Source organism: Perca fluviatilis, chromosome 14 (genome assembly GCF_010015445.1).
Source record: "Perca fluviatilis chromosome 14, GENO_Pfluv_1.0, whole genome shotgun sequence".
Taxonomy (NCBI): Eukaryota; Metazoa; Chordata; class Actinopteri; order Perciformes; family Percidae; genus Perca; species Perca fluviatilis.
Genome location: NC_053125.1, coordinates 32,367,183 through 32,394,227, shown reverse-complemented (window position 1 = coordinate 32,394,227; position 27,045 = coordinate 32,367,183). Strand labels below are relative to the sequence as shown.

Sequence of the window (27,045 nt, the reverse complement as noted above, 5' to 3'; positions counted from 1 at the left end):
ATGTTAAGTGCAAAAAGTAATAGTGTAAAATAATGTGCAAGATGCATATTGGAATGATAAGTATGTAATGTGTAGAGAAATAGGTGAGTGGCCAAAGTGGCAATGACCCCTCTTATCCGCAGTTCAGTAGAGTGATGGCAGTGGGAAAGAAAATGTTCATATGTCTGGTTGTTTTTGTGCGCAGGGATCTGTAGCGCCTGCCAGAGGGGAGGAGATTAAAGAGAATGTCGGCAGGATGTGTGGGGTCTTTGGTGACGTTCACTGCCCGCTTCCTGGTCCTACCAGTGTAAAAGTCCTGGACGGAGGGCAGAGGGGCACCAATGATTTTTCCAGCTGTCCGAAATTGTGTGCTGTAATCTGCTTTTGTCCTGTTTTGTGGCTGCCCCAAACCAAACAGTGTGGATGTGCAGAGGATGGATTCAATGGCAGCGGTATAGAAAGATGGCCAACAGCTCTTGTGGTAGGCCATGTTTCCGCAGTTGCCGTAGGAAGTACATCCTCTGTTGAGCCTTTTTAAGGATGGCACTGACTTAAGATCCTGGGAAATGATGCAGCCTAGAAACTTGAATGAGTCCACATTTGACACTGGGCTGTTGGATATTGTGAGGGGGGCAGCACTGTGGGGTGCTTCCTAAAGTCCACCACCATCTCCACTGTTTTTAGAGTGTTTAGCTCTAGGTTGTGTTGACTACACCAGAGCACCAAATTATAAACCTCTTGCCAATATGCAGACTCGTCACCATCCTGGATGAGCCCAATGACAGTGGTATTGTCCGCAAATTTTAAGAGTTTGGCAGCTGGGTCGTAGGAGGTACAGTCATTTGTGTAGAGGGAGAAGAGCAGTGGGGAAAGGACACATCCCTGTTGTGCACCAGTGCTGATTGTCCTTGTTCAGATGTGACATCTCTCTGCCGCACATTCTGACTCCTGTCAGTCAGGAAACTGGAGATCCACTGACAAATGCTTAATTCGGATTTTTTGCTCAGATCCGATTTTTTTGTTTGGCTGTTCACATTACCTTTTAAAATGTGGCCAACAGTGTATCAGATTCCAGTGAACAGACCCGCATGCGCAAAAGAACAATAACAATGACATCAGACGCAGCACGCTGTTGCACTAAAGTCAGTGAGGTTATGGAGGAAGTAAGCATGTTTGCTTTAATTTCAAAATGTTTGTGTAATGGCAGCCGTAACATTAATGAGCAGGTGCTGAGGAGGAGAAGAATGCAGAGAAAGAGAGCCAAATTGGCTATTTTGGGCTTTTGAAGGGTTATGGCTGAAAATTTGCTACAGGGGTCTATGTGTTTAATTTTACTGTCTGTGTCTAGAGCTAAGTCCCGCCGGTGCATAATTGTGACAAACGTCGATGTAGATTGACGTAAAAGTCGCATTAAATCTGCTTTGGTTGTTCACACTGCGGCTGCATTGAAAAAAATTCCACCTCGGTCTGATTCAGGACCACATATGGAAGTGATCTGATTTGAAAAAAATCAGATCTGAGCAAGATTTGAGTGTTTACACTACTTCTGAAGAAGTCTGAGCTGGTCACTTGATCCCAAAAAAAATCTGATTTGGGCCACTTTTGCCTGCAGTCTGAACGTAGCCAAAGAGTCCCAAAGCTGCACAGGGGACAGAGCGATAGAAATCCTCTAATGTTGTATAGCAGTGGTCCAGTGAGTTGTTGTCCTTAAAAGCTGAACAAAATGTCCAGAAGTGTTGTTTCCAGTTGTTGCCCTAATCCTCAACCAATGAGCTGAGTGTTACTGTTGTGATATCAGTTAGATACCAGACCAGTCTGGTCAATTATTGTGTTAATTTTGAGGTGTGATGTTCTAAAGGCCATCAGTTTTCCATTACTCTGTATTACTGACGAACGTACGTATATATAAAAAAACTATTTCCTGCAAACTGCTTATCAGAAAACCTCATCAGTGACACACGAACAGGAAGTAGGTGGGCTTTACTCTGTGTGTCTGGTAAGATGTTAATCATCTCAGATGACCAACATTTCAAATGGAGGAATCATCTTTGCATGTGCTGCTGCTGGGTAAGTTCATCTTAATGTGCGTTTGTCTCCAAAGATTAGTTCTAAACAGTTGTAAGACATGGAAAACATATCTGCTGTTTTTAAAGGGAAGCAGTGATTTAAAGTTCAGCCACACAGATATTATTGATAATGTTCTTACTTTTCTTAACTGAACACCCCTTCGGCTTTTCTGTTACCAATGCTCTTGAAATTGAGGAAAAAAAACATTAAATGTGTCATTAAAGTATATATATGTATATATTTTATATTTATATTTTACATGTATACTGTATATATATCATATTTTCGCATTATCTACCAGCTGAGCTACCCATGCACTTAAATAAATATATTTTTTATAAATAAATAGACTATCTAATCTCAATGGGTAATTGTTTTTCGGTGCACTACAACCAGAGTTGTTCTGTTTCCGTCTAGTTGCATATCAAACTAACCTGAAGTTAATTTCTCTTCAGTTCTGACCTCAGTGTTGAGCGGCACAACAAACCAAGGTCAGTAAACTCCTTCATCGAAAATACAGTGTTTGAGGAGGTAAAGTTTAGAAATACAATAAAACACTAAATGCAGTTGAAGTACATAATGCACCGGCTGCCAGAGAAGGAAAAATGAAACTTGATTTCCTTGCTTCTTTTGAAGGTCGAGTAAGAAGCTATTTTCCTTAGTGTCAGGAGGCTTATGGAGCAAAAATACTAAAGAGGTCACAGGAAATACAATAAAAGTAAGACACATGTTGCCAGATTTTATGCTATGTTTAAAGTTCAGTTCAGTACAAATATTCGCAACGAGACGAGTAGAAAGTTGCAACTCTCCGGGCGACCGTGTTCTGTAAGCTGCCAGTTTACACCAATGAGACGAAACTTCAGACTTTTCAGGCTTTTCTGTTGCTGAATATCATAATAATAACTTTATTCGGATAGCACCTTCAAAAAAAATGGTTTACAAAGTGCTTTGATAGTGGAAACAAAAGCACATACAAATCAATACATAACATATCAATTCAATAAAAAATAAGGAGTTAACAGGCTAAAAGTCTATAAAAGTTTGTTTTTTAAAACAGGTGAGAAGCTTGGCTGCATAGTACTGGACCAGCTGGAGGCGGGACAGTGATTTGTGGTTGATGCAGGTTAGAAGAGAGTTGCATAAGTCTAGACAGAAAAATATGAGGGCATGGACTATTGTTCAATTTTGGGCTGTGACAATATGTTTTTGCTTTATAGATGGTTTTGATATGGAGGAAGCAGGACTTACCAACTTTGAGGGATAAAAGTGAAGTCTGAATGAAAAATGACACCCACGTTTCTGACAGTGGGATTGATGTTTCTGGATAGTGGACCGAGTGGACCACTGGAGATGGTGTTGGGAGGGGTGAACAGTATTGTATCAGATTTGGAGTTATTTACATAGGCGGCGGGTGTGGTGGTGGTTTGAGTAGGCTAATGTGGCGAGGGAGGTAGATTCGGATAGCCTATTAAGCTGCAAACACATGATCCGTGGTAAAACTGCTCTTAGGATGCCCTCGTTACCGCTAACTAGTATATGATCCTTAACGTTGCATGACGACCTTGTGTTTTGATCAGACAGCTAGTGAGAGACCGCTGGATTATAATGGCCAACTTAAAAAAAAACAAGGATTTCAACGTCCAAAACCAAGATGGCCCTGCACGTCTTCTCTTTTGTAATCAAATACACAGTCAATGGCAACACAGAATTCAACACTTCACAATAAAAAGCTCAACGACCTATGAATATTTCACCGAGAGGTTACACAATAAAATTCCTTAACAATATTAATTATATTTTCCACACGTGGCATATCAATACATTGCTGTCATTTTAAAAACTAACCAAGTCTATCCTTAATGTAGCAATATGCAGCCCTTCTTTTCGGCATAGTAAACATCAATTATCTCTTTTGCTTTGACTTTTTCTGTGCGCTTATTCTTATTATGTGTAGCAAGCTTAGTGCTGACAAATATAATTTACGTCATTGTCATCAATATATTTTATGTATCTCAGTATTTTTTTAGTCCACTCCAGAAATACCCATTCCCTGATACTGCATTTGATTACCATGATAACCAAACCAAACAGACAAGCAGAGAGAGCAGCCACAATGCTTCGGAGGTGCATTTCAAAAACTTAAATCAACGCTAAAGATGGAGAAGGTGGTAATAACAACACAAGCAGTATTCTAATACAGGAAATACACAGAAGACATGGGTGTTTGTATTCCTTTACTTTAGCGTAGTTGTGTGCACAATACCGTAACGGCCTACAGGATGCCGCTGTGCTCTGCGCTAAAGGAGATTGTCACAATACAATACCAAGGATAGCCATCTGTCCACATTTGTTGGATGGAATATTTGGGTAGGCTTAAGCCTACTGAAGCCTATATTACCTGCTGCCCCTGGTTATTTAATTGGAGAAAGGTTTGGGCCATCCAGCGAATTACATTCTTGAGGCAGTCTAAGACAGCAGCCAGGCTACTCAGATCGTTGGGTCTCAGCGGGAGTTACTGTATATCTGTGGGTCATCAGCATAGCAATTAAATGAAACATTAAGTCACTGGATAATTTGGTAGCGAGTGGTAGCATATAAATAGAGAAGAAAATTTGACCTAAAATGGAACCCGGTACACTAAAGGCTATTTGAGTTGTAGAGGAAGAGTTTCTGCCTATGGTGAGCAGGAAGGTTCTGTTCAGAAGGTAAGAATTAAACCAACCAACTATAGCATCTTACATTATGAATGAGGATAGTGATAGTGAGGTGCTTACTACACCTGCATTTCTAGTAGAGATGAAACAGAGAAAACATTTAAATTCTCTGTTTCTCTGCTTTGTTCTATCACCCCTACGTCTCTTCAGTCTTTCTCTAGCCCACTCCACCACATACCGTGCTCGCGGGTGCTCGTTGAGCCTCCGTCTAAAACTCTGCCATTTCCACCAGCTGACAGTTTGTAACATAGAAATAAAATGCATTCTGGATCATTTTCTTTTCAATTCATTTTCTAAAGTTTAAAGCTGACTTTACCAGCTGACTTCTCTATTGGCTGTTGAAACAGGAGACGTATCGTACGTTCTAAAACCAGCCTCTGGAGACTCAACCAGCAGAGTCATAGTGACACCATCAGCTGGTTTGAGTCGAGCTGAGACAGGCCGGTTCAGACCGCTAAAACTGTTCCTGCAACGTTCTAAACCGGTTTAAGAAGCCAATTTCGAAAACATGCAGAAATAGCAAATCAGAGATCATTCAGCAGTGAACAGACTCATAAACAAACAGATTATGAGGAATATGGACAAAATGCAAAATATCTATAACTGTCCTCCTCCCTCCAGCCTCTCTGACTGTGAGTCCCAGCAGCTCTCAGATGTTTGAAGGACAGTCTGTCTCTCTGGGCTGTGAGGAGGACGACAGCTCCGCTGGATGGACTCTGAGGAGGAACACGAGTGCTGAAACTAGGACTCAATGTGGAGATGGCTGGGGAAAACCTGCTAATTATTCCTGCAACATCAAACCCATGTTCTCATGGGACAGTGGAGTTTACTGGTGTGAGTCCAGAGAGGGAGCAACCAGTAACAGCATCAAATCACTGTCACTGGTAAGATCAGACTGTGGAGTCAGTATTGATGAAGCTGTGTGTGAATGGATGACATGCTGTAGTTTGTCTCTGTGTTCAGGTAAAAAAAATGTGATCCTGCAGAGTCCTGTCCTCCCTGTGACGGAGGGAGAAGACCTCACTCTGACCTGTAAAACAAAGATGTCCTCCAACCTCCCAGCTGGTTTCTATAAAGATGGCTCCTTCATCAGGACTGAGCCTGCAGGTCACATGACCATCCACCATGTTTCCAGGTCTGATGAAGGCCTCTACAAGTGCAACATCAGCAGTGTTGGAGAGTCTCCATCCAGCTGGGTCTCTGTCACAGGAGAGGAGGTTAAAGGTCATCATTCAACTTAGGGCGCTTTCACAACTAGAGTTCGGTCCGTAAATTGTGTCCATTTTTTAGTTAAATTCATGTATTTAATTCCGGTCACGTACACACCTAAAGTGAACCAAACTCTAGAGCACTTAGAAGTGTGCAGACACCTGTTTTCAAGCAGACCAGAGCTAGGTTGTTTGGTCCGCACCAGAGTACAATGAGCTTTCACAGCGCCCAACCGGACTATCTGACGAAATGGTTAAAACAAACTAAAAAGCCTAGATAAAAGTCTGATATTTGATCTTTTTACTTCTTCTTTAACCAAGTGAATTCACTCAATTAATAAACAACAATGAAGTTTAAAGCTATAGTGCGTAGTTTCTGTCGACCCCATTAAGGAATTCAAAGTAATGACAACAACATTGTGAGTGCATCCACATGATACAAGTCTTCCGTGATCACGCACAGCCCCCCACACACACAGTTGCTAGTAGCCAAGGAGGACGTGGTGGATTAAAAAACATGATGGACTCTTCAGAAGAGGTCATTATCTTCACTGGAGTTTTTGCGCGGAAAAGGAAATTGCCAAACATGTTATCTACTTTGTTATTTATTTCTATGCTTTTAATTATATTCTTTTGTTCATTTTAGAGAAACCCCCAACTACAAGTCCTCCTTCATCTCCCTCTACTCCTGATTCTTCCCCACCTCCCTCCGTGTTGTGGCCTTTTTCAGTCGGTGTTCTGATTGGGCTGGTTCTACTGTTTCTACTGGTTGTGCTGGTTCTCCTGATTGTGCTAGTTCTACTGGTTGTGCTGGCTCTACTGGTGAGACGATGCATCCGTAGGAAACCTAAAGGTAAGACATGGACGCTTGAACAACAAACTATGCTGCAGTTAACATTTAAAAATCACATTTTACTGTTATGTTCTAATAATATTTCAGAATTGGAGCGAAGCATGTCAAACTCTAATTACCAACTACTTTCATGTTGTGGATAAAACATCCATTTAGTAAGCTCTGGAGCTTATGATCATCACATAATCCTCCTCATGTTCCATCTTTAAGCATGTCTCTTTAATGAATAAATTGATTACAATTTATGTTTCTTTTGGTTCATTGAAGCTGCGGACGCTGGAGATGATGACGTCACATACACTGATGTCCAAATATCACGTAACCTGCAGCAGCCAATCAGACGGAGCAGAGGTAAAGATGTTTTTATTGATTTTAATAAGAGTCTTAGGTATATGTTAATGTCTTGAGGACATTTTGGGAATAGACCATTTTATAAAATTAGGCAAGGCAAGGCAAGGCAACTTTATTTCTATAGCACAATTCAGCAGCAATGCGATTCAAAGTGCTTTACACAAGACATAAAAACAGTTAAAAATATCATACAAATTGGTAACAGATGAAGAAACAGTTATATAATAAAATAAATGAATAAAAAAAATAAAATTTAAATACAAAAATGAATTAAGAAAAGGCAGTGTTAAAAAGAAAGGTCTTCAGCCTTGATTTAAAAGAGCTGAGATTAGGTGCCGACCTACAGTTTTGCGGTAGTTTGTTCCAGATGTAGGGACCATAGAAGCTGAACGCAGCTTCCCCCTTTTTTGTTCCGACTCTGGGTATGGCGAGCAGGCCCATCCCTGATGATCTCAAGGATCTCAACGGCTCATAGTGTAGTAGCAGATTTGAAAGGTAAATTGGTCCTAAACCGTTTAGTGACTTATAAACTAACATGAGTATTTTGAAATCTATTCTTTGATGCACAGGAAGCCAGTGTAAGGACTTCAGAACTGGAGTGATGTGATCTATTTTTTTGGTGTTGGTAAGGACTCGTGCAACAGTGTTCTGAATCAGCTGCAGCTGTTTAATAGACTATTTAGACTAAATTAGGATATTTTAGAAACTAAATCACTGTTTTAGTCCACAACAGTGTGGTCTATTTTAGTAGATAGAAGCGTGTGTTGTGATTTGCTTTGGGTGTTTTGTACAGCTCTGTGGTCGTCCTGTTTCCTGTTTCTCATAGCAACCCTTCAGCTGAGTGTAGGCCTGCACACGCTCCATTGCAGGACACAGGACAAAATAAAGATGATATACACAAATGTGCAGATTTATATATCTCAGTACATTCTGATCACATGAAATAACTTCTTAAAGGAGGGAACAGTTGTACCATTTTACTCAAACTGTTAGTGATCAGTTTATTTAAAGTTGTCAGGACTGGAGTCCAAGAAAATATTTTTATTATATTTTCAATAATTCTGATTGAATTGAACATTTTACATCTAACTATAGATCAAGGACTCTCTGTGTGCATGTCTTCTGCATGCCCAGTACAGCAGCGTAGGCTAAATCCCTTGACGGATCATTGATTGTGGGTTACGGTTCTGCTACCGGTTCAGGTTTAAAACGGAAAATGCGACAAATCTAGCAACTTTCTGTAGAAGAGAGAGGCCACTACTGTCTAGAAAAAGTGAGGACTTTGTCTCATGCGGCCGCCACAGTCACATTTCTCTGTCCCTTCAGTCACTGCGCAGCAGAGCAGTGAACCTACAGGCGCTTCATGTAGTGGTTAAAACTCCCCAATAATCAAAACTGGCCAGTGCAAGCCCCCCAAATATCTTACCATAATGATGAATGATTATAAAACATAAGTGGTTGGCTTTCTAGATTCAGTGTAATTGGAAAGCAAATAATTTTTTTTTCACACAACCCAGCTGGAGAGAGCGACTGAATCCCCGGATGAGCGTAAATGATGTAGGCGTGCTGGAGGTGTAATTACGAATCCCACTATGGCCACGCCAAGACCAGCCCTACGAAGAAGCTCGATTGGTTGGGGTTAGGCATTTCACCTTGAGTGGTTAAGGTTAGGATAGCTGATTGGTCAGGGGATAGGACCTGAACAAATGGGGTTATGTTACCTTGCGTTCTCATGGACACCTGGCCAATAAATGCTATTGAAGGGCCGGTCTTGGCGTTGCCATAGTGGGATTCGTAATATTGCGTGCTGGAGAGAGCTGCTGTGTTCAAGGACGCCAGGCGTCAGCCGCCTGAGAATTAAAAAGTGGTGCAGAAGCTAAGCTTTGCCCTTTTCTTTTATATGGACGTTTTTGTTGAATTGTGTTTTTACCGGACTTTTAATATAATGATACAGTTTTAGGAGATTTTATAATTTTTAATAGTTTTTAGTTCTTGATTAGGACTTATCATACCCAGCTCTATTTTGTTGTACCTTGATTACTAAGCATTGTTCTCCCTTGGAAAAAAGAACCTAAGCCTACCACGTACATTATTTATTTTCATTGTAAGAGTTCCTAGACTACAAAACTAGGTCGGACAACATTTTATTTTTAATTTCCCCCACTCACTCTAGCAGCAACCTTGCCACACTTTAATGTATCAACTATTAAGTCCTTTTGTAATACTCGGAAAATAAATATTATAGATCATAGTAAAAGTTAAATAATCAATGTAATTTCTTTTCCAGAGAGTGATCCTGCTGCAATCTACTCCGAAGTGAGAACAGAAGACGTCTGTTACGGACAAATAGTGATCAAAGACAAGAAATCAAACAGGAAGAGAGGTACGGCCTCTTCTATGTCTCCATCACTAGAAACATCCGTTAGAGAACAGAAGAATTCAGCTGCTTATTGTAGTTTTAGTCTATCACATTAACCTGTAAAAATATTCCCTCTTTCATTCCTTCAACCACCTTCTTGAAAAGGTCGACGTAGCTGTGTTTCTTCTTTTCTTTTGCCGTGCATCTCTTGATGACGGAGTCCATCTCTAATGGACTTCAGCAGGATGCTGCAGACTGTTCTGGCCTCACCACCGTTCATTATTCCTGATAATGGACACCTTGTACGACATTAACCGTTACTTAGTTAAAACTATTTGCTAGACATTCATTTTATTCTGTTCAATTATTCCATTCATGTTTAGCAACTTACAGTTAATATAGGTCACAGGGTGAGATTTAAAACACTGAAATCATCATATAATTTGGGTCTAATAGGGTTGTTCACATCGCCCGCAATTCACACAAATTTGGCAGCGCTATATACAAAGTTGATGGTAAGACGCCAATAGATGTCAGCGCAAATTATGCTAATAGGACAACTGTGAATGAGGCGAAGATACAACATGCACAGGAATATTAGTGGAATATTAATTTTCATTAGTGTCAGAAGTTTCTCTTTTTCCGAATAAGGGCAAAAATGTGAATATTTTGTGCATATAAACATAGTCAGCGATGTATTTTTACCAACAATAAAGCTCTATGGCCCAGAGGAAGAAGATATATCATATTAACATACACACAATACTTTGAGATACATTCGCTGTTGGTTTTTGAGTCTGAACAGGAGAGTTATTGACAAGCAGTAACATAAAATAAGACCAAAATAATGCTTTAGAAGAAAACAGACTTTCAAAATCAAACAAAGAATAGGAATGCACTGTATATCCTGTCTCAATGTTAAGATTTAAGTTTGGATTCAGACTCAGCAGAACAAGGATACTTTGGTTTCTGCGTCTCAAACTAACCTTTAATACAACTTATAATTGATTACAACATAGTGTTTTTCCACTCTGCCTCTGAAACCAGGGCAGCAACTTCCTCCTGTTGATTCCAGTGAAGTGATCTGACGCTGGTGAGGTTTCTAACTACAGTCTCTGCTCTAGCTGGCAGTGAGATGCTTATCTGTGTACCGTGTGGTAAAAAGTAGGCTACAACATTTGTGCAGCTTTATGATGGTCCAGTTTCCTGTGTCAGAAAAAAAATCCCCTCTTTCTTTGTTCAGACCAGGTCTAAAAACCTGCAGCCTTGTCCATAAAAACTCTACAATACAACTCTATAATTCTACATTAACAATAATCTTACAGCAGTGTAAATATTCTTTATATTACATATGTTTTATTAGCAACAAAGCAGCAGTGGTATCAATACCTGCAGTAAGGTAATGTATACTGTATTTAATTTGATTTTCCAGAGAGAGATCCAGCTACTGTCTCCTCAGCAGTGAGCCAGGCAGAAGACGTCATTTACGAACAAATGGTGATCAAATCAAACAGGACCAGAGGTACACACAGCTGCTCTTTATTTCTCAACTTTGATCGGAGCCATTCTTTACGCTAAGCTAACCACTTCTAGCTCTGTACCAAACACACAAAGTGAGACTCATTTCAATGTTGTGTTGTTACTCTCAGAAGGACAATAAGAGGATTTCCTAAAAATGTGGTAAGATAATTAACTATTCCTTTCAAAAAGATAGTAAAAATAAAAAAAAAAAAAAAAAATTTTTTTTTTTTTTACCCCATTTTTAAATTTTTTTTTTTTTTTTAAAAAAAAAAAAAATTAAAAAAAATTTAAAAAAAAAAAAAAAAAAAAAAAAAAACCCCACACACTGGAGGCCGAGGCTGACATACAAGATGACAACTGCTCATCAGATCGATATCTACGAAGTTTCATTTGCAGGGTGGCTGTGGTTAACTGCTCCTCAGATCTCTGGAGGGTAAATCCAGACAGCTAGCTAGACTATCTGTCCAGTCTGAGTTTTCTGTTGCACGACTAAAACTACCTTTGAACGTACACATGTTCCACCAAAACAAGTTCCTTCCTGAGGGTATTTAGCAGAGGCACCATGGCTCTGTCCGGTGTCTTAGCAACAGCCAAGATGATTTGGGATTGGTTTATAGAAATGCAAATTAACCAAAGCACGTTTTCCTCCACCGCACTTTGGAGGAAGGTCTGGAATGCAAGACTTCTTATCAAATAATCATTCAAACACGGGGAAAATCCCAAGGACATCTCTCTCTCTCTCTCTCTCTCTCTCTCTCTCTCTCTCTCACACTGCAGTTCATCATTGTAACCGACTTGAGTGGGCAAATGCTCACATTCGATGGCATCTGGCACTTTAGAGAGGTGTTCTCTTCCCTGATGAACCCTAACCCTAACTAAGTATATTTCCTCGACTTGTTCATGGACTTGACCATGATTTTTAACCTGTGATATTCCATGGGCTTATGGGAAATGTTGATCATTGAATGCTGCTAAAAGCATACATTGAAGATGTAGAAGAGTTTTTTATCTAAACGTATGAAGAGAGCCAAAAAAATAACTGTTGAGAAACGCTGTATGTCTGCTGATGAAGTTTGTCTCAGTCTCTCATTTAATTGGAACTGTTTGTGTTCAGAGTCTCCAGCAGAGCCAGAGGTCCTCTACTCTTCACTGAGGAAGACCTGAACACCATCACACCAGTCCAACCAGTGGAGTCCAGCCAGCCAATCACTGGTGCCCACAGCCCCTCACACCTCCCTACATTCATCTGTTTGACTTCCTATCTGTATATGTTAAAGATAAATGAGACTCATGCAGCTACAAAGAGACAAACAACTCAACTCAATTTAGAGCATGTTGCATTCTTTATATGTGTTTAGTTAAATAAAACCATAAATTTCTTCCTCTATAAGTGTTTCATACATGCACAACACCGATAAATATCTACTGAACTGAGTCTAATGATAATAACTATTTACTGATAGTTATATATTTAATTTATGAGCTTGTTTCTGTGCAGGATCAATAAACTCTGGTGTCCCCGGTTGTTTTCCTCATGTGATTCTCTGGGTTTCACATCTCTGACAGATGGAACACGTTGTCCTGGTTGTGGCTAACCGATCCACGCTTCTCTTCAGCGCATATAACAAAGAACAGAGAACAAACACACCGCAGACTATGAACAGCTGCGGTTGGAAACTTTTACACAAATCACAAGCAGCTTCATCGCACAGCGTCTAAGGTTTGATTTTGTGGTCAGTGAAAATTCAGTCAATTTTTTTAAAGAATCAGAAAAGGGTTTATTGCCGCAATAAGTATACTTAACAAACAAACATAATACACATTAATATAAAATAAACAATCAATACAGAAAAACAAATAACTGTTGCATAACAAAAAAGAGGCTGAATGGGTTGAGTGCAGAATTTGCAAAGAATATATTATATATGCAATGGGCAGATAGTCCAGTATAGTCCAGGATCAAAGTTAATGTGTTAAAGTGCAGTGAATAGGGTGGGGAACGGGGGTGGGGGGATTAAGAGTCAGTGGGTGTCCGTGGCCTTGTTGGTGAGGCTGACTGCAGAAGAGAAGAAACTGTTTTCATGGCATGAGGTTTTGGTCCTGATGGACCACAGCCTCCTGCCAGAGGGGACTGGTTCAAACTGTTTGTGTCCGAGGTGAGATGGATCAGCTACAATCTTTCCTGCCCGCCTCAGAGATGCTGAGAGTTCCTGGAGGGACGGCAGATTGCAGCCAATCACCTTCTGAGCAGAGGGGATGATGTGCTGCAGTCTGCTCTTGTCCTTAGCAGGGGCATCAGCGTACCAGATGGTGATGTTGAAGGTAAGGATGGACACAATGATGGCAGTGTAGAAGTGCATCAACACACTCTTTGACAGGTTGAACTTCTTCAGCTGTCACAGGAAGTACTGTGTGTGTCTCATTGCAAAGTACTCAGGGTTTAGCACACTGTCTGAAGTGTAGGCTATACAAGGGCTCAAAATTAATGGATGAAGGCTTTAAAATGCATTATAAAGTCCACTCACATATACATCTCAAACCTGTTAAATTAAACAATATAAACTGATTGAGATGACATCAACACAGGCTGCATACAACATTTTTTTTCATTGTAGATTAATATGTGGATTGTTTTACTGGATGGACTGGTTTCCCACCGACGTCCTTAAATGTATTTTGTCCCCAACTCAAAGTTATTCAGTTTACTGTCACAGAGGAGAGAAGAAACTAGAAATATTCACATTCATCAAGCTGACATCACACAAGTTTGACTGTTTTTTTCATAAAAAAATTACTCAAAATGATTAATCGATTATTAAAATAATTGGCGATTCATTAAATAGTTGAAAACTAATCGATTTAATTTTTGCATGGTTACATGGTTTAATTTTCAAAAAACATAAATTTTTTGTTGTACTGCACATTGCTGCAGCTCCTCTTTTCACCCTGTGTGTTGAGCTCTCTGTTTTAGCTACATAGTGAGGCCTCGCACTTCTGTTCCATCTTTGTTGGGAGTCACACATGCTCAGTAGCTAGGTAAGGACTACTAGCCAGTCAGAAGCAGAGTATGAGGGTGTGCCCTGACAGTACCTAGGTAAGGACTACTAGCCAGTCAGAAGCAGAGTATGAGGGCGTGCCCTGACAGTACCTAGGTAAGGACTACTAGCCAGTCAGAAGCAGAGTATGAGGGCGTGCCCTGACAGTACCTAGGTAAGGACTACTAGCCAGTCAGAAGCAGATGAGCCATAGCACAATATAAATAGAGTATGAGGGCGTGCCCTGACAGTACCTAGGTAAGGACTACTAGCCAGTCAGAAGCAGAGTATGAGGGCGTGCCCTGACAGTACCTAGGTAAGGACTACTAGCCAGTCAGAAGCAGAGTATGAGGGCGTGCCCTGACAGTACCTAGGTAAGGACTACTAGCCAGTCAGAAGCAGAGTATGAGGGCGTACCATGCTAGCAGCTAGGTGAGCATTATAACGTGTGTTCCAAAGTGACCACGTCTGTCTCTGAAGTAAACGCTGGACTACAACAGAGCTGTTTGGAGCAGTTGGTGAACAGTGTTTTCTGTTGGAGATGGTAAGTCCCTTTGGGGGGGACTTTGGGCTTTTTCACTTTGTAAACCTATAACATGCACAAACAACATATATAACACAATAAAGGAAAGGGAAAAGCCAAAAAGCATAATATGAGCTCTTTAATCATTTTCCCCACAAAGAGAAAAACATTACTATCTTACAAGAGTCTTACGGGCAGAAACATTGCAGTGCTTTCCCCTCCACAGTGAACAGATATGATCCTCTCTACGGTCCACGTGGCCCTCTGCTGGACTCAGACTGTTCCTGATAACTGTTCACCTTCATGCTCTCTCTTCCAACCAGCTGTCTACACTGTACATGTGCAGCTGACAGCTACACAAGCAAACTTCCCTGCTACAATTTGCACTTTACACAGACACCTCATCAACTCGTCTGATAACTGAACATAAAACAAACATGGCAGAAAGAAAGTATATTGATCAACACACTGAGCCTAAACAATAAAACTGCTGATAATAACAGCATGTGATACGGTGCACTGTTAAGATAGTCACCACTTATTAGATGAGAATGCAGAACTGACAGTTTCAATAACATCACACAAACTAAACAACCTGTGAACATACAGTGGAGACGACTTACTGATCCAACCTCTCTAAATCCAAGTCCATCAGGAGCATCTCTGTGCCTTTCTGTGCAGTCTTTCATTCTGAGTCAGAACTTGCTATCGGTCCACCAGTGTCTGCTGCTGAACAATCCTGGAATCTATTGGCTGCTGACTGAGGTGGAGATAGTGATCCAAATGACACTGAGAGAGAGAGCGAGACAGAGAGTGAGACAGAGAGAGAGAGAGAGAGGGAAAGGTTTCTAATGCAAATCCCAGATAATTTACCAAGTAAAAACTTGTTTATAAAATCATCATCATCATCCCTGAACTCCTACATCAGAAGCTCACCCAGATCTCAGTGCCTGCCGCCACCTGTTAGTGGATCATCAGCTCCCTGATTGACAGGCAGCAGCATGTCAGACCTGGGGAGCATCTCATCCAAAACCCGGTCAGCACTGGTGTCCCACAGGGGTGTGTCCTCTCCTCACTGAAGTTAGCAGATGACACCACTGTCATTGGTTTGATCCAGGATGGTGATGAGTCTGCTTACAGACAGGAGGTAGAACAGCTGGTCCAATGGTGCAGTCACACCATCCAGAACGACACAGTGTCCACTGTGGATTCCTTTAGGTTCCTGGGATCAACCATCTCACAGGACCTAACATGGTCTCCCCACATTGACTCTGTCCAGAAAAAGGTCCAGCAGAGGTTATACTTCCTGCGACAGCTAAGGAAGTTTAATCTGCCTAAGGAGCTGCTGACCACTTTCTACTCAGCCATCATCATCCAGTCTGTCATCTGCACCTCCATCACTGTCTGGTTTGGGTCAGCCACCAAACGGGACAGGGCCAGACTGCAACAGACAATTAGGGCTGCAGAAAGGATCATTGGAGCTGACCTTCCCTCCATTCAGGACCTGTACCAGTCCAGGGTCAGGAAAAGGTCAGGAAAACTCTCTGCAGACCCCTCACATCCTGGTCACTAACTGTTCACCCTCCTTCAGTTTCTTTCCCCAAGCAGTCGCTCTTTTCAACACTCAGAAATAACCCCCACCCTCACACTGAACAAAGTCAACCACCACTGTTCTGCTCATCTACCTCATGTCTATTTCAATCCTACAATTACAATATTGTTATTAATACATTACCATTGCACTGATCTGCCTTGCACTGTACTCATATTTAAATCCTAAAATCTCAGTAGATTGACTGATATTGCACTATTCCTTCCATCTCTTTGGTATATTTTTTGTAAAATTGTAAATTCTTGTACTGTTATACTATACACTATTTTGTATATTCTTACTGTCATCTGTGTTTTTATTCTTAATATATTAAGTGTTGTGCTTTGACAGCAAAGATTACCGGAGTCAAATTCCTTGGCCAATAAAGCTGATTATGATTCTGATACTATAGATGTGTTTGTCTGCTGATGGAGTTTGTCTCCAACAGTTTCTCATGTTTGAACAGTTTGTGTTCAGAGTTTCCAAGCTGACCCTGAGGTTCTGCCTGATTCCTTATTGTATAGGTGAAGCTAAATGAAATTAATGCAGCTAGAAAGAGACAAATAACACAAATTTAGAGCATGTTTGCAATCTTTAGATGTCCTTGTGCGAAAAAATACTTATTATTTAAGGTAAAATGATAATAACTGACATTTATTGTATTGTTAAGCTCTCTCTGTAGGATCAATCACATTTGGTGTCTGTTTGTGTGCTTTTTAATTAAATCCAAAAAGGATTTCCCCCCAAATGTGGAAATATAATGAAGCATTCCAATGAAAAGATATAACTACAAAAGGACAAAACCCTGATTATGTTGACATGCACAAAATACTAAGCTTTTTCGTCCTTATTCTGAAAAAAACAATATTGGTTACATGGCTACTGAAAATGTACAGTAACTGCTTAGCTACAAATGTATGAGGTGTCTAATAATAATGATGTAAATACTGTTTGTGTCCAGAGTCTCCAGCAGAGCCAGATATCCTCTACTTCTCACTGAGGTAGACCTGAACACCATCACACCAGTCCAACCAGTGGAGTCCAGCCGGCCAATCACTGGTCCCCAGAGACCCTCACACCTCAGAACATTAATCTTATTAAAGCATAATGACCCTCATGTAGCTACGAAGAGAAGACCAACTCAAATTGAGGGCACATTTGCATTTTTTAGTTGTGTTTTTCACCGGCAACATTTCAAAACATCAGATGGCACAAACACTTCCATGGATACATCCCAATTCTTCTAGCAGATGGTCACGTTAATGAGAACACAGCTAGAAGTTAAATAAAACTGTAACAGCTGAAGGTCCACTACAAACATGTTAGCTTTTTTACTATCTGAACCGTCATCTGAAGCCACTTGCCACAGCCAGGTCACACATCCTTACTATCTTCCCTCTTGCAAATATTTTTCTGTTTTAAAATCAGACACTTTATATACTGTATGAATTCTTATATTTTTCAATGAGATGAACATTGTAAGAATCTCTTCGGATGAAAGCATCATATCAGTTGAGTCAGACAGCCAGCAGGTGGCAGCACAGCACCTTCTCTTTCTTTACACATGCTCAGTTCAGCAGGGAACAGCTCAGTGCTCTTTAATGTTATGTACACTAAACAAAATTATAACACAACACTTTTGTTTTTGCCCCCATTTTTCATGAGCTGAACTCTGACACTGACTATTTCTATGTACACAATAGGCTTATTTCTCTCAAATATTGTTCACAAATCTGTCTAAATCTGTTAGTGGGCACTATTCCTTTGCCGAGATAATCCATCCATCTCACAGGTGTGGTATATCAAGCTGCTGATTAGACAGAATTATTATTGCACAGGTGTGCAATAATTATGGGGGTCCAAAAACCAGTCCGTATCTGGTTAGGGTTATAACCCCCCCTGGACCTCGCCAATACAGTAAAACTGCACATTTTAGGAAATGATCACCGTGCTTGAAGCCAGCTGTAAAGCTAACAACATCATACAGTCGACATGTTTTTGAAAGGAACTCTGGGAGATGAAGTCCCAGAGGCCCGCCTGAAATTACATCGTACCGCCAAAGCTGCCACTAGAAACAAATTAACTGAAATCTTGCGGACAATAACTTTAAAGCAAATATGTTGCATATATACTTATTTCGATCGTCGCACACTATAACACAAAGGCAAATCTACAAATGAAAACCTACTTGGCATCCTTGGGATGATGTGTAGTTTATTTTAGTCTCTTTCTGATCCCCTTTTCAGTGGTTTGACAGAGGTGAAGTGTTGTGTGCACTTACTTAATAACTGCTGCCACCTACAAAGAGATTTGTAGGTTTTGTTTGTTTCAAGATTATTAGAAGCTGCCTTGGCCAAAATGTAGTGCTTTCACAACATACTTACACTCATATGACCTCATGTTATTAATCTCATTTTATGCATGCATGTTTACACATGAGATTATTTATGCATGCGTGTAACACTGCCAGTCAAAGAGGAAGGAAGAAGAGTGTTACTTCATGCGGATATACACTGAAAAAAAGTCAAGACATCATTTCACCGACTGTTAGGATGGAGGAGACATCTCTACTCTGGCTGCTCTGTAAGTAAACTGTGTTTCTGAAAAATATCAGCTGTTAGAAATAGAGAATATTAGTAGTTAATGCAACTGATATTTGGAACTGATTTGCATTTACAGTTAAAAAAAAAATCAAAAATGCTTTTGAAACATTAAAATTATGATAATGCAATTTTGAAAGATTGTGTAAATGATTTAAAGCCTGTTTTTAGCGTGTTCTTTTCATTTATTATTTCAACTTTGAACTGAAACAAACTCCAACTAACCCAAGTGTCTTATCTCTTCAGTTCTGACCTCACTGCTGAGCTGCCCAACAAACCAAGGTCAGTACACTGTTTTCTTGTTTAGAGTACTTTTAGAATGTGTAGAGGGCTATTGTGAGTGTTCAAGTTGATATTTTTTAGAATTTTATCATTGAGAAGCAAGATGCCTCATTTATCAAAGCAAGCGTAGAAGAAGTTGTCAATGTGAAAGCTTGCACTGTCAAAAATACCTGAGGGTGCAGAGGGCTGAGTTAGGAAAATATAACAGCTTAATGTTTCATTCACACACTTTTCACAGTGAGGAAAACACATTGTATGAAAGAGTGATCTTCACTAGGGATTGGCGATCGATATTTGCAAGCTACGCATTTGGTATCCATCCCTTTAACAAAATAAGAAAAGGGAAAAAATGGCGATGAAAAGAGAAGCAGGAAAAAAAATTGAGAATGGCAGAAAAAAAACATAGTGTAGTGGGTGCTGCTTTTCTTCTGAAAGGGTGTGGGGGGGGATATTCTTTTTTAACATATTTATTATTTCTATATGTCTATATGTTTCCTCTGTTGCACTACCATTACTGGCTGAGATACAAACTGTGAACCACAGGTACATTAAAGAGAGAGATTACATCTATTCAAATGTTGAACCTCTATTAGTTTGAGTTGTTCCTCACAGCAGCTGATGACAGGAAGGACACACGTTAACATTCACTTACTGCAGGACTAATAATGAGGCAACATTATTAATCCAGCAAAGATATTGAATAATGTTCTCTATATAATATCTTAAAGAGATTCAAATCAATTCATTTTAAGCACATTGGCAGACGGTAAAATGTACCATTAGAAACAGATTTCTACTGATATATTTATATAGAGTTAGATTGGGACACATCAGTCCGACTCCTATCTATAAAATAATCTGCCAACATGTTTCCATGGCTCTGATCGGCTGTGTGAATGGTGTCATTTTCACATCCCAGTCTTCTAAAGAGTTGACCTTGTGGTAATAAAGTCCTGTGATATCTCTGCAGTTGTGACAGATCAGTGAACGTCTCCATCAGGTGAGACTCTACAGAGACCTTCTGCAGGGACACACCTGGAGACAACTGTTGAAATAACATGACTTCTTATTATTAATAGTGTTTTGTTGCTTTTCAGATCTGATTGTGGTAACAGTGCACCCTGGAGATGATGTCATTCTACCATGTCAGGCTGCTGATTCCTCCATCAGAGCTGTAGAGTGGAGCAGACCTGACCTGGAGCCAGATATTGTCCTCTTATACAGTGATGGACACCTGGATATAGACAACCAGAATCCATCCTTTAGGGGCAGAGTAGACCTGGTGGACAGAGATCTGAAGGACGGAGACGTGTCTTTAATTCTGAAGAATGTGAACAGACACGACGCTGGAACATACGAGTGTCGAGTTATAACCGATGGTTCAAGACATAAAAAGAGAGCAATCCTTGACTTCGAGCCAATCACGATCATCCATCTGCAGGTTACAGATCCAGCAGGTGAGTGAGTCTCTCTCAGTGAGTTTTTCTGAGTATCAGGTTGTAGCTGCAGTTTCAAACATCAGAGAGGATGAAAGCTGCTCTACTATCCACACATTTACTGACTCATATGTTTTATTCATCTTCAGGTTCTAAAGATGGATATATAAGTTATCTAACTTGGCCTGTAGGCTGATGAAGATGCCTTAATCAACATCAGATATTAGAATAGATATGTATTGCCATTAGCACAGGTACAGAGCCGTACAGGTGCTTTGGAATACTTGTGCGTTGAATCAGAAATACAATAGAAACATACAATGAAAATATGAAGCTACATAAAAAGATATGAATAAAGTCTTACTACAGCAATCACTTATATCCTGCACCAATTAGACTTCATACTCTCTGTTGTCTTTATTTAAATTTTATAAGAAATATTTCCATCTACTACTACAACTACTGATACTCATCGTTCCTTATTTTCTGTATTCAATCTCTTATAGTTTAAACATACCCATACTCTCCTCTAGGCATACACGATGAACTGGCTGCAGGTGTTTTGGCAGCAGGTTTTCCAGTTGGACTGATTCTTGTAGCTGTTGTTGCAGTGGCTGGTGTCCTGAAATATAAAAGACATAAGAACAAGAGATCAGGACAACCTGCTGATTATTAAGAATTGGGCGATAACTCCCAGAGCTCTTAACACCTGACTGTTTTCTCATGTGTTGTATATATTCAACACTTCTTTCTGTGGATGTGTGTGCAAATCTGCTGTTGTTTTTCTCAACTAATCTCTTCCCTCTATGAATCCCACATATTTTTTTAAAGTAAAAGTTCTGTTACTTTAAAGACGCCAAACATATCCCCCTCCTGTGTACCCGATGAGTCTGGGATCTGTATCATCTGGAGCTCTGAGATCCTGTAGCGTCTCCCATGGTAAGATGGTCCCAGAGGATGGTCACACTAAGAGAGAGATTTAGTTTAAATTAACTTTATCTTAAGATAACTAAATATATTTTACCTGAGTACAAGTTGCTACAAAGAAAAACAGATGTTACTTAACTTAAAGTACTTTTACTATACATGAATTGTAGTAAAAAACAAAGTTAGGAGATCTTATTTGATACCTAAAAATTGTGCTCGGATAAAAGTAGGTCAGTTAAAATGTTCTTTAAGAGCAGAATGAAGCAGAAAACACAGAGGTGTTCAGACAATATAAACTCCATTACAGTATTACACAGAAATACTTTGCTCCATTAAATGACAAATGTAATCCATTACTTCAGCCCAGCTGTACTCAGAGCTGATATATTACAGCAAGATTTTAACAGAAAATGATGTTTCTTTAGTTGTAAATATCAGCAGACGGAGCACCCACCAAATATCTTCTAATCAGGTGTAGAGGTCTTCAACATGTCATCTGCTTGTGTGTTTTGGTAATAATACATTTTATATGGAGGGAATTTTAAATGGTTGTTTTCTGCCAAAATTTTCAACCAAAACCAAAATCATCTAACCTTGAATGGTTTCAAATGAGAAGATGATTACATTGTGAATATTGTTGTTATTGTAATTATAAAATCATCTGATGCAGCTCAGAATATCTCAGGGGGACATAGAGGACGAGTCTGTCTCTAAATAAGACCTTACACTGATGTATTATCTATGAAGTAGAATTACATGATGTTTGCTAAAGGAAATGTTATGAAATGTGAACAATACAAAAGTGATGATATTTTGAAAGCTGTTGACAATTATTTAATTTGAATTGATGGATCAAATAATAATGATCAGAGACACGATGGAAGTTGATAACTCAGTTTTAAAGGAACACGCCGACTTATTGGGAATTTAGCTTATTCACCGTAACCCCCAGAGTAAGACAAGTCCATACATACCCTTCTCATCTCTGTGCGTGCTGTAACGCTGTCTGACGGGTCCAGCATTAGCTTAGCCTAGCACAGATCCTGCAGGTAACTGGTTCCAACTAGCCTACTGCTCCGAATTGTGACAAAAGTGACAAAATAACGCCAACATGTTCCTATTTACATGTTGTGATTTGTATAGTCACAGGATGTACAAAAAACAAGGTAACATTAGACACAGCCATCTTCTAACCGTAAACAAACCGGGAACTATATTCTCAGACAGGCTTGCTGCGAGCATATCACTCCGCCCAAGTACTCTATTCTTCTGCCTGAGTTTTGCAGAAGAAGCATGAAACATGACACGTTTAACTGTTGCTCAGCTCTCCAAACTGACCTTAAAAAAACAATCTGGGGATGTTTGGTGAGTTATGAACCAAGATGGGTTATTATAGGGTTAGGTTAGGTTAACCGCTGCAGGTGAGAAACACAAAGGCACTGAGGATTGGACGCCGCCGGCCAAGGTTCAATTCTTTGTTTCTTTGTTTTTCTCACCTGCAGTTCAGTTCAGTCACTTTATTATCCCAGATTCTAAAACACAAGATAAAAATCACATACAGCAAACAACGTACAAATAACAAAAAGACAACAATACAAAGACATAAAGTGCCAAAATGTTTCCTATACATACAAAATACACAACAAAATTTTACACAATACTACCGGAGAAATCTCTAAAAGAAAATCTACATTAGATGTGCAAATTAAGCAGAGATATTGCACATTGAACGAAGGAGTTGTTACTGTTATTGCTCTTGAACCTGCAGCATCTCATTATCATGTTCCTCTTTAAGGTCTTTGTTATAAACAGGGAGCTCCCATTACAGTTTGTTTCTATGATAACACTCAAGAGTTAATAATAAAAGAAAAGGTGATTTAAATTTTTTTTTTGATTTGGAGATATAAGGAAAGGAAAAGGTTAATTACAGAGAGAAAGGGGGTAAGTAGCTGCAGGACTGGTATCACGGCCATCTTTTTTATCCCCACCCTCTCAGCTCAGTCCCAGTGTGGTAAGAAACATCCCCATCTTTAGCTTAACAGCGGAATGTCCCAGATTCAACACCATAGAACAGGCTGCCTGACTCCACAACGGAAGAATAAGTTCTCCATCGGGGTTTCCCGTGTGTTCTTGGTATTGCATTTGCTTGTTCACAGGGGTTGTAAGGGGTTTGTACCATGGGAATTCAAACACACTGTCCAATCAATCCCCCACCCTCCTCGGGTAAAGGAGCGAGCCTTTTAACAAAGGCAGATCCGTGTGAAAAACCAAAGAAAAAAATACAGTTACTCTGAAAATCTTTTGCGGGGTAGACTGTTAATATTAATAATCATAATTAACAGTCTATGGGTCTAACCGTTTTATGGAGTCAAAGCATGTGATTTGGCCTTGATTTACATTATAACTGTTTAGGTTTGTATAGAAAAGAAGGATGGCCCTCAGAACTAACAATGGTACTTTCACTTTCAGTTGATTGTTTAAAAATGTTTTATGGGATGGTCCGAACAAAAATTGCACATTATACCTTTCTACGGGTCTTAATGTCATGTGTGACATGTGTTATATTGTTATTACATGCGTATACATTTGTATAGATGTTTATACATTTGTATAGAGTTTTCTTTAATTACAAACAAAATAGTTTTGGATTTATGACCCCTTGTCCTACTTTCACTACATGGGAGAGATCCCCCCCGCCCCGTTTTACACTTTTACTTAAAGTACGTCCTAAATGAACTACTTATCACTTTTACTTGAGTAATTTTTCAGATAGGTATTTTTACTTGTACTTGAGTAATATTTCATCAAAGCGTTGGTACTTTTACTTGTGTATATTTTTTAGTACTTAATAATATTATCATATAAATATATAATATTTTAGTAATTTTTCCACCATCTCTTACAGGCTGTCTGGTTTTTTTTCCAGGAAGCTTTCTGTTATGGTTTCTTGATGCGTGATTAGTGCAAAACTGCTGAGAATGGTGATTGAAACAGAGGAAGTGGTATATATAGGGGGAACAAAAACCGACAAACAGCATCTGTATCACATTCACAATAACTTAGTTTAGACTAATACAAAAGGTACTTTATTTGAAACCAGGTTTTATTCAGTGTCAAGTGAGTCAAACATGAACTAATCTTTTAAATATCTGACCAGTGCAACAGTCTGGCCCTAAACAGGTTGTATAACCCTATCCCCAAACACAGTTTGAGCTCTTAAGTATATGTACATCACAGAAGGCAAGATTGCGTTTTCCTAGAAAAGCAAAGGAATGTCCCGCCCCACTCTGCCTTTGATTGGCTAATACTCGTTGCCTTCGTCGGTTGGATTGGTTAGATTTAGGCTTGAGGAGTGAGATTGGTTAGAGTTAGGGTAAGAATACTAGGGTGAGCCAATCAGAGACAGAGTAAGGCGCGTGCTAGGAAACTCAAACTCGCTTTACTGGAAGACAGAATAAGACATAAAGCTGAACACAGAGAGATCAAAAGAAAATGTAGATAATTGATCAGCTGAAGTGTTCTGTTAGAGACAACTGTCAATCATCAACACCAGAGTGGTGCTGTGAGATTCATTGATTGTTAGTGAATGATTTGAGTTAATGAGTGTTACACAAAGACACCAAAATGATAGTGAAGATGCAGTACAGCACCACCAGGTGGACGAAGGCCATCACCACATGGTGGAGGCAGGCTGAAGTTGTGTCAGGGGGTGTGGCTGCAGAGGTTGGTGGGTCTGTAGCAGGGCCGTATTGGGACTGAAATTCAGCCCGGGACTTAAAGATGGAGAGGCCTTTTATGCGAATGCCGTTGATGCACAAGCAGAAGGATATTTTTGCAGTTATTTTAATTCTAATAGTGTTTTTATGGTATAAAGAGAATCAGATTACGCTGAAGACCTTCAAGAAACTTTAGGATGACACCTGCCTCCTCAGGTTGTATAAACAAGTCACCACTGCACTGAACACAACCAGGTCAGCAAAACCTAATCTCCAACACATAAGTCACAGTATACTGCTAACTACCAGCATGTCATGTGCACAGTCGGTTGGAGTGATAAAATAGTTACAAATACTCACACTCATATACTCAAAAACTACAATGCAGTCCCATAGAGATTTGTATGTGTGTGTGTGTGTGGGGGGGTGTGTGTGTCCTTACTTTCTCAGCTTGGCTCCCTGGCTCAGCTTGCCCTGTGATGGACCCTGCCTCTGCTTACTGATTGTACAGCTACATATCATATGCATGAGAAGAACATCAGTTATAAATATGACTAAGAATAAAACATTTTCTAATTAAATCTGTGCTTCAGTCAAGTTATTATCTAGTATGTGGAACTATTGGCATTTTATCCTATATGTAAATATCTGATTGATTGATATGCCTAATATGATTGCCTACCCAGCCCTGCACACTGCCCCTCTACCTGTCTGTTTCCTGCTCTTCCTCTCTCCTCCTCCTCCTCTCTCCTGCTCCTCTTCCTCCTCTCTCCTCCTGCTGCTCCTCTTACTCGCTCCTGCTACCTACCTCACATCACCAAATCCAAACCTGACTGAAAGTAAACTCTTTTTTCGGCGCCTTAAGTTTGAGCCAATCGGATGTCAGGAAAAATGAGGATCAGTCCAAGTTAGGAGGGGCTGCTCGTATCCCCCTCAAGATCGTAAGTATTGGTTTGGCCCAATAGGTGTTCTTCTATTGACTTGTGTTGTTGTGTCCCTGTGAAACGTCATCTCGTGTTGCCAAAGTACTGTCCCAATACACAAGTTCGCATTTCGCCAAGAACAGTTAAAATTCCCGGATGTATTCTTGACACGCCCATTTACCGAGGATACATCGGTTGGTAACTTGTATGAACTTCGCAGCACCTGTATCCCAACATTCATTTCAGCATTCAATGATGGTTGGATTTCCGGTACATAGACAGCCCAAACACGGGACAATTTTAACAATTTTCGCCATCTTATTCATCACTAAATTCACTTCTGAGAACATTTTAGGCGAGAAATGAAAGGTTTAGATTTTGAATATAGGCAGTCTTACGAAAATCTTTGCCGAATTGACAATTTGCTCCAAAGTTTTCGGAGTTTGGCCTGCCGGGGCCACTAGCTCAGCGCTCGGACAGTCACACTCGGAGATCCCGCTGTAGGACCCCCTCTTTAGACCGGTCCCGTAAATAAGAGGCTTTTATTTCACCGTTGACGGATCGTTTGTTTAAATATCACAACACATGTCCATCATAAGATTAACGGGAACCTGTGTTAACTGTGTTTTTGGAGTTAAACTCAACAAACACACACACACACACACACACACACACACACACGCACAGCGCAGCAGGCAGAGGAGAGATATACCATAGATAGACTGTATATTATTAGTCTATGAGATATACCCGTTTCTTTTTGGGAGACTTGTTTAAATTATGCCATAGGCTATAGCCTACATCATATTTTGTATTTAGTTCATATTTTTGGTGTATTTGTTTTCTGATTTATTAGAAGTTGAGTTTCAGTCTGTATGATAAATGAACACTTGTACATAAAGTGGTATCATGCTATGACATGTTATGTAGACTAAAGGGGAGACACCAACCTTTATAATT

General features: G+C 39.9%; 2 protein-coding genes and 1 long non-coding RNA gene across 3 annotated transcripts in view; all 3 read left to right on the top strand.

Moving 5' to 3' along the window:
* The window catches only part of LOC120572803 (low affinity immunoglobulin gamma Fc region receptor II-a-like), a 37,827-nt gene extending 25,352 nt beyond the window's left edge, over positions 1–12,475 (top strand). Inside the window, exons 8-9 of the mRNA XM_039822253.1 lie at positions 10,964–11,053; positions 12,167–12,475. Of these exons, the coding sequence (XP_039678187.1) occupies positions 10,964–11,053; positions 12,167–12,216 (140 nt within the window). The 3' untranslated portion in view covers positions 12,217–12,475. The remainder of the gene's footprint in view (positions 1–10,963; positions 11,054–12,166) is intronic.
* On the top strand, positions 2,020–5,401 carry LOC120573058. The gene is made up of 3 exons (XR_005641630.1): positions 2,020–2,046; positions 2,502–2,537; positions 5,382–5,401. It is a non-coding gene; the product is annotated as an uncharacterized LOC120573058 (long non-coding RNA).
* A 6,228-nt stretch (positions 12,476–18,703) lies between the features above and the next one.
* The window catches only part of LOC120572607 (low affinity immunoglobulin gamma Fc region receptor II-like), a 243,189-nt gene continuing 234,847 nt past the window's right edge, over positions 18,704–27,045 (top strand). The window contains exons 1-2 of the mRNA XM_039821928.1: positions 18,704–18,784; positions 19,048–19,083. Coding sequence (XP_039677862.1) covers positions 18,754–18,784; positions 19,048–19,083 — 67 coding nt within the window. The 5' untranslated portion in view covers positions 18,704–18,753. The remainder of the gene's footprint in view (positions 18,785–19,047; positions 19,084–27,045) is intronic.